The 10554-nt window shown below is 36.6% G+C and overlaps 1 protein-coding gene and 1 pseudogene across 2 annotated transcripts in view; both read left to right on the top strand.

Moving 5' to 3' along the window:
- The first annotated feature begins 517 nt into the window (after positions 1-517).
- The window catches only part of LOC105779916 (G-type lectin S-receptor-like serine/threonine-protein kinase LECRK1), a 96022-nt gene continuing 85985 nt past the window's right edge, over positions 518-10554 (top strand). The window contains exon 1 of one of the 2 annotated variants that reach the window (XM_052629736.1): positions 518-1835. In XM_052629736.1, the coding sequence (XP_052485696.1) occupies positions 543-1835 (1293 nt within the window). In that variant the 5' untranslated portion in view covers positions 518-542. Of the gene's footprint in view, positions 3006-10554 lie in introns of both variants that reach the window. The other variant, XM_012603144.2, reaches the window with a different exon arrangement.
- Positions 4397-9512, top strand: LOC105779411 (autophagy-related protein 13b-like; annotated as a pseudogene).

Below are 10554 nucleotides of genomic sequence, written 5' to 3'. Positions count from 1 at the left end.
CGTGAGATCTGGGCGGTCTAGGGAATCACCACAGCTCATCTCTTCTCGATAATTTATACATCCCTTATTACTATATGGTATAATTGTGTATGGTAAAACTTAAACATAAATACTTAAAAGAATTTAAGCCTTTGCCTTAACCAACAAACCAAAATCGGTTTCCACCAAAAGTCATGGTATTCTTTTAAGAGTGAGTTTGGATGAGCGGTGCGTTTATCTACGGTTAGTGTAAAAACAGCGGTGGCGATGAGATTAGATACTGTAGTGATACTGTAGCGTGAGATAAAAAGTAAGCTAAACGCACCGCACCTCACTCAATCGTCCATCCAAACCCACCTAAGTCTTCTTAAAATTATTGATTTAGCCTGTCTGGTTTCAATTTTTCATTTGCATTTACTTTTTGTTATTTTCTAAAAATTCACTTTCAAATACCAATTAAATAATTTATTGATATTTTTTTAACTTTTATTATCTTTTAGACTTCAGCTATTTATTATTTCGTCGTCACTTAAAAAATAGAAGAGAGAAACACCATATTTCCCATGGCTTGGGTGTGGGCTCTTCTCTTGCTCCTTTCTTCTCTCTGCGTGAAGCAGTCAAGCAGCATCATTTCGCTGGGATCTTCGCTTTCCTCGGCCACTCAATCCATCCCATGGCGTTCCCCTTCTGGTCGCTTTGCATTTGGCTTTTACAGTCAAGGCGGTGGCCTTTCTGTTGGAGTTTGGTTAGACGGTAGAGGAAAGAACGATAACAAAGTTGTATGGACAGCGAATCGTGATGATCCGCTGCTCACTTCGAATGTTACTCTGACATTAAATGACAAAGGTGTGCTTCTTTCGATCGCTGTGAGCGGAGAAAAGAAATTTATTGCTAATCCAAACAATTCGGCTGTCAGTGTCTTCTCTGCCTCCATGCTAGATTCAGGCAATTTTGTGCTCTACAACAAAGACAATCATACCATTTGGGAGAGTTTCGAGCATCCTACAGATACCCTTTTAGGTGGTCAGACTCTATTAACTAATCACGAGTTGATCTCCAGTTCATCAGAGAATGATCACTCAGGTGGAAGGTTTCATCTAAGTATGCAAGGAGATGGGAATCTCGTTCTATACCCTCGACAGTCCGAAGATTCTGCTATAAATGCCTATTGGAGCACAAATACTTTTTGGATGGGCTTGTCGCTCCGCCTTTTTCTTAACGCTACCGGCCTCCTCCAACTCATCAACAACGATGATTCGTCCATCTACGAGACAATTAATCTTTCCTTTTTTCCAGAGCCGACCTACAATGACTACAACGAAAGCAGCAGCAGCAACAACAACAACAACAGTACTGTTTTCAGTGCAAGCCTTGATGTTGATGGGAATTTCCGGTTATATGCTCATCTGTTTGAGCGAAATGGTGGGTTTCAGACTTATCCACTGTTGAGGGCGTTGTTAAATTCCTGTAAAGTTAGAGGCTTTTGTGGTCTCAACAGCTATTGCACATTTAATGATAACCGACCTTACTGTGCATGCCTTCCCGGGACTGATTTTATTGATCCTCTTCAGAACAACCTCGGCTGCAAGAGAAATTATTCTGAAGCACACTGTAAAGGAGGGAAGGCCAATATACCCTTTTATAAAATGACTTCAATGCCAGGTATTGAATGGACTACGGGCAGTTTTTACGGTAAAGAGCGATTGTCCAAGGATGCGTGCAGCCGAACATGTTTGGAAGACTGCAATTGTGAGGCAGCACAGTTCGACAATGGGATTTGCAGGAAACAAAAGCTTCCACTCAGGTATTTGCTACGAGATCCTGATGCCCAAGTGAATTCTACAGTTTTATTGAAGGTGGGAATCATAAGCCTTGAAGCAGACAACGACACTGTTCCCTCTGAATTAAAGTCACCGAAAGTCCTAATCAAACGGAAAAATACGACGGTGCTAATTCTTCTAACTTTCAGTTTTGTTGCATGTTCATGTGCTATGCTTACAATCTCTGGTGTATACATTTATAAATTTCGAGTTCTAAGATACAAAAGGGTGTTGGAACTTGGAAATTTGGGCCTAACGGAAGAGCTTACGTTGACATTGTTTTCATACAAAGAACTAAAGAGAGCAACAAATGGGTTTAAAGAAGAGTTGGGTAAAGGATCCTTTGGAGCAGTCTACAATGGGTCTTTAAACAGGGGAAGACAGTTGATTGCAGTGAAGCGACTGGAGAAGTTAGTGGAAGAAGGTGAAAAAGAGTTCCAAGCAGAAATGCGTGCAATTGGTAGAGCTCACCACAAGAATTTAGTTCGACTTTTGGGATACTGTGTTGAGGATTCCAAGAGACTATTGGTGTATGAGTACATGGGCAATGGCTCCCTTGCAGATCTACTTTTCAAGTCAACAAAGCCCCTAGATTGGGATGAAAGAACAAGAATAGCCCTGGATGTTGCAAGAGGAATCCTCTATTTGCATGATGAGTGTGAGACTCCTATCATTCACTGTGATATAAAGCCGCAAAACATATTGATGGATGATTTATGGAGAGCTAAAATTTCAGACTTTGGGCTGGCAAAACTGTTGATGGGAGATCAAACAAGGACCTTCACAGTCGTAAGGGGAACTAGAGGATACATGGCACCAGAGTGGCAGAAAAACACTCCAATATCAGTGAAGGCTGACATTTACAGTTACGGAATTGTGCTGTTGGAGACTGTGTTTTGCCGACGGAACTTGGACATCAATGCATCAAAACCAGAGGAGGTCATTCTATCAAGTATGGTGTATAGATGTTTGGTTGAAAAGGAGTTGGATAAGCTAATGCTTGGTGAAGAAGTGGATAAAAGAAGCTTGGAAAGAATGGTGATGGTGGCACTTTGGTGTATTCAAGACGAACCAGCTCTTCGTCCTTCCATCAAGACTGTAGTGATGATGCTGGAAGGGATCACTGATATATGTATTCCTCCATGTCCAACTGCTTCCTTCATCTAGTTCAAGTGATGATCCAACAATCAATCATTTCACTCAAAAGTATATGTGTATATTGTCAATAAATATGTAAAATGCTTCCTGTAGTGTCCTCTTATGATAGGCTTAGTATGAATATTCAGTTGCGTTATTATTACTCAATCATATATTAATGAAATGATTAATTTTGAATGTAATTTAAGTATATCATTAAACACAAAGTATGAAGAATTTACTTACAGGAACTGATTATCCAATCGTAAGAAGCAGTATTGCAGTAGCCAGTTGATGAGTTTATGTAATATGTGTAAAACTATTACTTATATAATGGCCACATATAAGGGCGGGTTTACGACCCTAACCCGGCCTAATGGACTACCATAAGATAATTGGATAGTGACCTATTGGACTAATGGGTCATTTTGTCACATAAAAAACTTTTGAGTTGGTAGTCTCTAGTTTGGGCCTTTATACATAAAACAACAATTTTCAGGCCTAAATGAGTTTCATTTAGGCTAGAAAATAATTTTACTCAAAGCTTGGCCTTATAAAATGGAATAAATTATAAATACAATATATTAATACTCAATAGAAAATTTTAAATTATTATATACTTTTATATTTAATTAAATATATGTTAATTGTTAATTGTTAAATTTTAAAATTTATTTTTTACTATTTTAAAATAGAATTAATCGTTATAATTAAAATAAAATAAACAGGGATAAATTAGTAATATAATAAGCTAATACTCAATAGAAACATTAAACTATTATACCCTTTTGGGTATGGAGTAGACCTGTCCATGGGCCGGGAGGCCCGGCCTGCTCAAAATATGAGAGGGTTCGGGTAAAAATATAGGCCCGAAATATGGGCTTAGACAAAAAACGAGGCCCGTTTAAAAAACGGGTTGGGCCTCGAGCACCACTTTTTTGGCCCGGGCCCGAATATAATAAATATATATTTTTTTATTTTTATTTTTAAATTTTTAATTTTAAAATACTTTTAAAATAAATTTTTTTATTTTTTTAAATAATTTTTTAATGTTTATTTTAAAAATGGGCCGGGCCGGCTCGGGCTCGGGCTTATGATATTTTTCTCGGGCCGGGCCTGGGCAAAATTTCAGGCCCATATTTTGTGCCGGTCCTGGCCCGTTCCAAGGAGGCGGGCCAAAAATTTTTCCAGGCCCGGCCAAAACTCGGCCCGGCCCATGGACAGGTCTAGTATGGAGTGAGTTCAAAACTCATGACCAACATTTATCTTCTTAATGAGCCTATAAAATACGACAAATTAATTACTAAACTCGATCTGATAGATATATTGAGAAATCAAAAAAAATAATTATTACAAAATTTCAAAATTATTTAACTATTTGACCCAAATCAATTAATATCCAAAATAATTCATACAAAAAAACTCAGCCCATCAACAGGTGTGCTCCCAACCCAGAACAATATAAATCCAAAGATAATTCGATCCGAATCCGCCAAACCCACCCGTTTGGTTGAAGGAGACCCATTCTTCTGCATTGCTTGCTTTGGTGCTTCTGATCTATGGCTTTATTCTCGAGTTGAAGGAAAAGTTAAATGGCTCCAGCAAAGAAGGGAAAAGTCAAAACCCAGAAAGCTGAATCATCGTAGCCCTCTGAAAATGACTTCAAGTTCCCATCTTCAATCCGCTCGGTTCCTCCTTCGTCTGTTGCCTCCTTCGTCTGTTATTCAATTTTTGCATGGGAAAAAGTAAGATAGATGAAGAGAAGAAAAACCCAAAAGCAAAAAATAAGAAAAAGAAATGAAAAAGACCTATGCGTATGCGCCCAAACGTGTTTCTTACACAACCGGGCCTAGGTAGTTACGAAGAAGCAAGAGTCTGAACTGTTCTATTTAATGGGTTTCCCCTGTAATTTATATAGTTTATATTTAATATAATATTTGTATAGTTGCTTCTTTTAGATACTGTTTTTCGCTACTTGAATTGCTATTCGTTGGTTAATTTAGTTCTTTTTGAGTTATTTCTTACTGGGTTTTTTCTTCCCCTTATGAATGAGCTTCTGATTGTTATTTATGGCTTTTCTACTTGCAGTGAAACTATCTGCACAGGTGTTTCAAGTTCGAATTTTCAGTTTCCCTTAAAAGGGTTTGATTGTTCCACTTTTAGCTTCTTCTTCTTCTTTTTTTTTTTTTGTAAATTTTATAATATGGCATCATCTCATAGCAATACTCACACTGAAGCCGCAAAATTGGAACAAATCATCACTGAATTCTTCTATAAGAGTCTTCTAATTATACTTGAATCGAGGTCTCCTTATGTGTCATCGCGAAATTGTAGTGGTGAACAAATTATGTCATCTCCATCTTCGTCCTCATCATCTTCCTCAGGTGTGAGACCAAGAGATAAATGGTTCAATTTAGCTCTTAGGGAGTGCCCTTCAGAACTAGAAAATTTTGATCTTTGTCGCCAGAGTAATTTTGAGCCGGTAGTGAGTGATGTTATCTTGGAGCAGAAGCCACTTGATTGGGATCCTGTGACCTTTTCCCCCAAACGTGATCTTGTTAAGCATTCTTCATCAAAAGATAAGAATTCATTTTTCTGGAATTCTGATCAAGAAGAATCAGGCTGTGAGGCAAAAGGTGAGAAGGTTATAGAAAGGTGGTTCGTGCAGCATGAAAGTAGAAAGGGTAGTGATTGCAGTTCAGGGAGTAGAAGGTCAAGTAGTAATAATTTGAGTGCATTATATAAGAAATTGGTATTGCTGTTGAGGTCCTTATATGTGACCTTTAGGCTTTTACCTGCGTACAAGATTTTTCGTGATCTCAATTCATCTGGTCAAATCCGTGCTTTTAAGCTTGTTCCTAGGGTATCCTCTTCTGATGAATATTTCACTCAGAAAGACGAGGCTGAAATGCAGCGAATTTGGATCACCCCTGTGGATACTTCTTGTGGAAGGCTTTGCCTTTCAGTTTTGTACCGTTCATCAATCTCAGATAAAAGCTCCGTGTCATCAACCCCTATGTCCCCTCAATTTATACCAGATTATGTTGGAAGCCCATTGACAGACCCACTGAGAAGATTTCCTTCTCTTCCTGTGTCACAGGGCTCTCCATCATCTTTGCCATTCTCAAGAAGACAGTTGGAGTTTTGATCGTTACAAGGCTTCACAGCCTTCAGTTTCTCTCTCACCATCCCCAACACATTCAGAATCACATGCTTTGGTTTCTAACCCAAGCTCTCGCCGTGCGTGCCGCCACCTATGAGCTTACCTCCTCATCCTCCTGGGGCATCTCTACCTCATAAGAAGAATACAAACTTTGATGAGTATTGGCCTTCCCCAAAATTTTCTGCTTCCCCTTCCCCATCCCCGCCCATCCACATTCCTGGGGGTCATCTGTCAAAAGCTCTTTTACGTTCCGAAAGTGCTCCTGTTAACATATCTGTCCGTAAGCTTGCTGGTTCCCCTGCATTGTCCTGCAAGCAAAATTTGCCATCTCCTCCCCTTAAAATTTCAAGAGCTGATATTTCTTGGACTGATAATAATATGGGTCCCGTGAAATCTGGCGCAACTATCGAGAAGGTATTTCATATATGCCTCATTGGTATGATTTGTGATTCCAACCCTATCTTGCTTTTCTCCTTGGAATTTACTTTCGTTTTGTATCTTATAGCTGTTCTCTTTCGGGAAAGGAGACGGTCAGAAATATTCTGGAGTGAACTCACCCAGAATTTCATTTTTCAGAAGCTCCAGTAGGTCTATACAAGATGATTTTGATGACTCTGAGTTTTCTTGTCCATTTGATGTGGAGTATGATGATATGGACCCTGGTAGCAGGTAATGCACGGAACTCCTCATATAAATTGTATTTTTTATATTAACCCTTTTTGCATCACTTGTCAATAGCTCATACAATTAATTTACATATTTTGCTTTTTAACTTCGAAGTTATTTTTATCCAGATTTTTTGAGGATTTGACACTTAATTAATTGTTCTTGTGTATTTGAAAATGTGGCATCATTTTTTTTTTTTTTGTATTAACATAATTGGATCAGGACTTGATTTGGTTGCTTTAACTTACCCTGGAGTAATTTGCTAAAGGTTATGTAAGCAAGCCATCATGTGTATGCGAAGACTAATAATTGCCTTTTCTGTTTGAATTTTGTCTTTGAACTAGTTCTTATCTCATAAGACTGGATGTTAGCAATTGATGAACTTTCTAGGAAACTGGTGTTTTTAAGCAAAGAGATTGTGCATTAGAAACTACAATATCTTGCCGCTAGGAGTCTAAGTAGTGGCATTTCTGGTTCAAGAATCGGGATATATCAGTTATGAAGAGTTTCCAAATAAAGTTTGTTTTCTATTTTTGGGCAAGCCACCCTGGCTGGCATTAAACATTTTCAATATCTAGTCCAGGTAGTACCGTAGTGAAATGTCTGTTTCAGGGATTGGGATAAGTAGTGGTCTATCAATCCATGGAGAGTTTCCAATTAATCTTTGGTTTCCAGTTTTGTGAAAGAAAGTAAGAAACTTCACGGTATTATAAATTTAGATATATCAGGTAGTCTGCAAAGTTTGTTTTCTAGTTTTCAGAAAGACAGCCTGGCTGGTTAACTTTAAAATGTTTAATAGATATGAAGTTGGATTGCATAACCATGCTGAAGTTTCTTGTGCCAGTTGAATTTAGCAGCAAGCGGTGCTAACTGCTAATCATACTTCAGTTGTTTCTTGTAATGCGCAACCAGTATCAGTGAATGAATCATATTTGTTTTGGTCTCTTGTAACTGCTAACTGCAGGAACATGTCTTTAGGTCACATGGTAGGATTGGGGCCGATTTCTGTGTATGACTTGGCCCTTATGTTTGAGGCAGCTGCAACAACAGCTGTCTTACTTTTTATCTTTTGATTGGTGAGTAAATTAAATTAATGTAAAGATGGGTGATAAAGAGGAGGCTAAAAAACAAAGATGGTTGATTAAGAATGATTTGTTAATGACTAAAGGATATGGTGGTTGCAGCAACGTTCTATGCGTCGTTCTTGCTTGTCAGTAATTTGATTTGTTCAGTTTCTTGAGTTACCTCTAAAATTGCAACAAAATGTAGTCGAATAGCTTGTCAGTTGCATTTGCAGTAACTCTGATAATCCTTTATTAAAACATGGAACTTTTTCAGTCTGTGTTGCTTTCCTGTAATACCAGACACAACAAACTGCTTGAAGAATCAAACATCATTTTGTCACTTCGATTTATTTTATGGCATACTCAGATGTATACATGAACAAAGTATTCATATACTAATTTCTACTAGTTAGCTTCGTATTTATAATTATTATATAGGGTTATATTTGGTATTCTTATGATATTTAGATTTAGGGAATAACTTGAATATTTATTTTAGTTTCTAGGAGTTTTTGAAATTGAGATGTTGGGATTATAGATAATGGAGATTTTCATATGTGGGCTATCAGAGTTGGATTTTTTCTTCTTTATTTCTCCCTAAGTTCATCTATTTCCCCCCTTCTGTTTTTATTTGATTCTCCAGTTTCTCTCTTTCCTCTCCTTCACGTTTTTGAGGTTCCATGAAATTACCATGGGTGAAGAAATCCAAAAGTTCTAAAGGTAATTTGAACATTTGACATTCTCTTTTCTGCAATAGTTAGCTCAAAATGTTCCCTCAAGAAAATCCTTTAACCATTGACTTAAGCAGGATCGTTAAACGAAAATGAGTCATGGAATTCATATCCAAAGCCACAATGAGTCATTTTAAGATTTTCTGATATTCGAGAGAACACCTTATACCCTTTGTCACAGTCATTATCTTAATTGTCACGAAATGAAATTACTGTTTTTCTTTCCCTGAATTATTTGGGTAAACTGAATTGGCCCGCTTTGCATACTATGTAGACCCGATTCCTATGATAGAAGAGGAAATCCATCTGATCCAAACGAGGCAGGGTTGTTTATGAATAGAAAATCCCAAGATGCTGCGGTTGGTGCTCTTGTACGGATGCTGAAGAAAGCCCCTCCACTTCGCCAAGACATCCCGAGTTCGATAAATTTTTCGGAAGCCTCGAGGCCAGAAATGTGGAATAACAACATCCAAGAGAAAAACCAGAACACAGAGGCTGTGACCGTTGAACATGATGTTTCTTCAATTATTACATCTTCTAGGCTTGTCGCATCAATGACAACAGCGGATGCATTAGAGGAACTTCGGAGTTACAAAGAGATGAAAAACTTGTTGCTTAGTGAAGGTGGTAAGTCTTGCATATCTGCCAATTTGACCTCTGGGGCTAAACATTCTGGCAAAGGTACATGAGAATGATCAACTTATGTGATATTGGTATAGTTGCACATATGTAGAGCGCTATGGTTTGAAAGACTACTACTACATGCTATACAGCTGAAGCCATTTTCCTCTTTTTGTGATCATAGGAGTATATATATACAATATATGTGTTTTTGGTTAAGATTTATGTTAACAACAGAAAGGTTATCTGTTGGCCCCGAAAACTTTGTAAAAAGCACTTTTGTCTCTGATCCTACATAACATAATTGCACATAATTTTAGATGTTGGGTAAGGGTTGCGCATGCTTTGATATACAGGCTTGCTGATGCCGAGTTTCTAATACAAATGGGTTTAATACGGATATATCTACCTGTTTTAGAAGGGTTTATTTTAAAAGTTATATTTGAAGTATGATAACCTGATATATTTGGAAGATTATAATTCTATAGACATAGTAATTTATTTGACCCTTCAACATTATAAAAGAAAAAGGGAATGACATTTTAGCCTTCCATTTAACTTTTATCTTTTTCAACTTTTAAGTTTTTATCAAATCATTTTAAAGTGGATCAAAACTAGAAAAGCTAATGTTTGTTAATTTTATTGATGTAATATACACATGGTTTGCCACATGGATGACAAGTTATCATTGAATCAATTTTTTAAAAATTCATAAAAATTATAAATTATTTTAAAAATTTTAAAAACTTAACTAAATGTTGACATTAAGGGCGAATCCAGGGGAGTTAGTAGGGACTCGGTCCCCCTAAAATCCCCAAAACGGAAATTTGTTCATTTAGGTCTTTTAAAATTTTAAATTAGTAAAGGTAAAAGTGAACTTTGGCCCTCCTTAAAAATGATAATTTTTTTATTTAATTATTTAAAAATTATAAAAATATAAGTTATTCAAATAGTGAAATTGTATTTTTATTATTGTAAAAATTATAATTTAATTTCGACTCTCTAAATAAATTTTTGGCTTCGCTTTGGTTGACATGTCATCCATGTAACAATTCATGTATATGTCATATTAGTAAAGTTAATAAACATTAATTTTACATCCATTTTGAGATAATTCAATCAAAAACAAATTTAGAAATTAAAAGAGATGAAAAATTAAATAAAAATTAAAATAATATTTTTATAAATTTGAAGGGCTAAAAAAATCATTATACATGAAATGAAGCCCTTGTCTGAATGTATGTTTCATTGATCCCATTCCTTTGTCAATTAATCTGCCATTCCCAAATCTCCTGATATCCCCTACAAATGTCTTTTTTTTTTCTTTTGTACCGTCTAATATCTGGGCCAAAATATTCACATTGTCTTTGAAA

Source organism: Gossypium raimondii, chromosome 4, assembly GCF_025698545.1.
Source record: "Gossypium raimondii isolate GPD5lz chromosome 4, ASM2569854v1, whole genome shotgun sequence".
Classification (NCBI taxonomy): domain Eukaryota; kingdom Viridiplantae; phylum Streptophyta; class Magnoliopsida; order Malvales; family Malvaceae; genus Gossypium; species Gossypium raimondii.
Note: the sequence above shows the minus strand (reverse complement) of the source record. Positions and strands in the feature narration are given on the sequence as shown.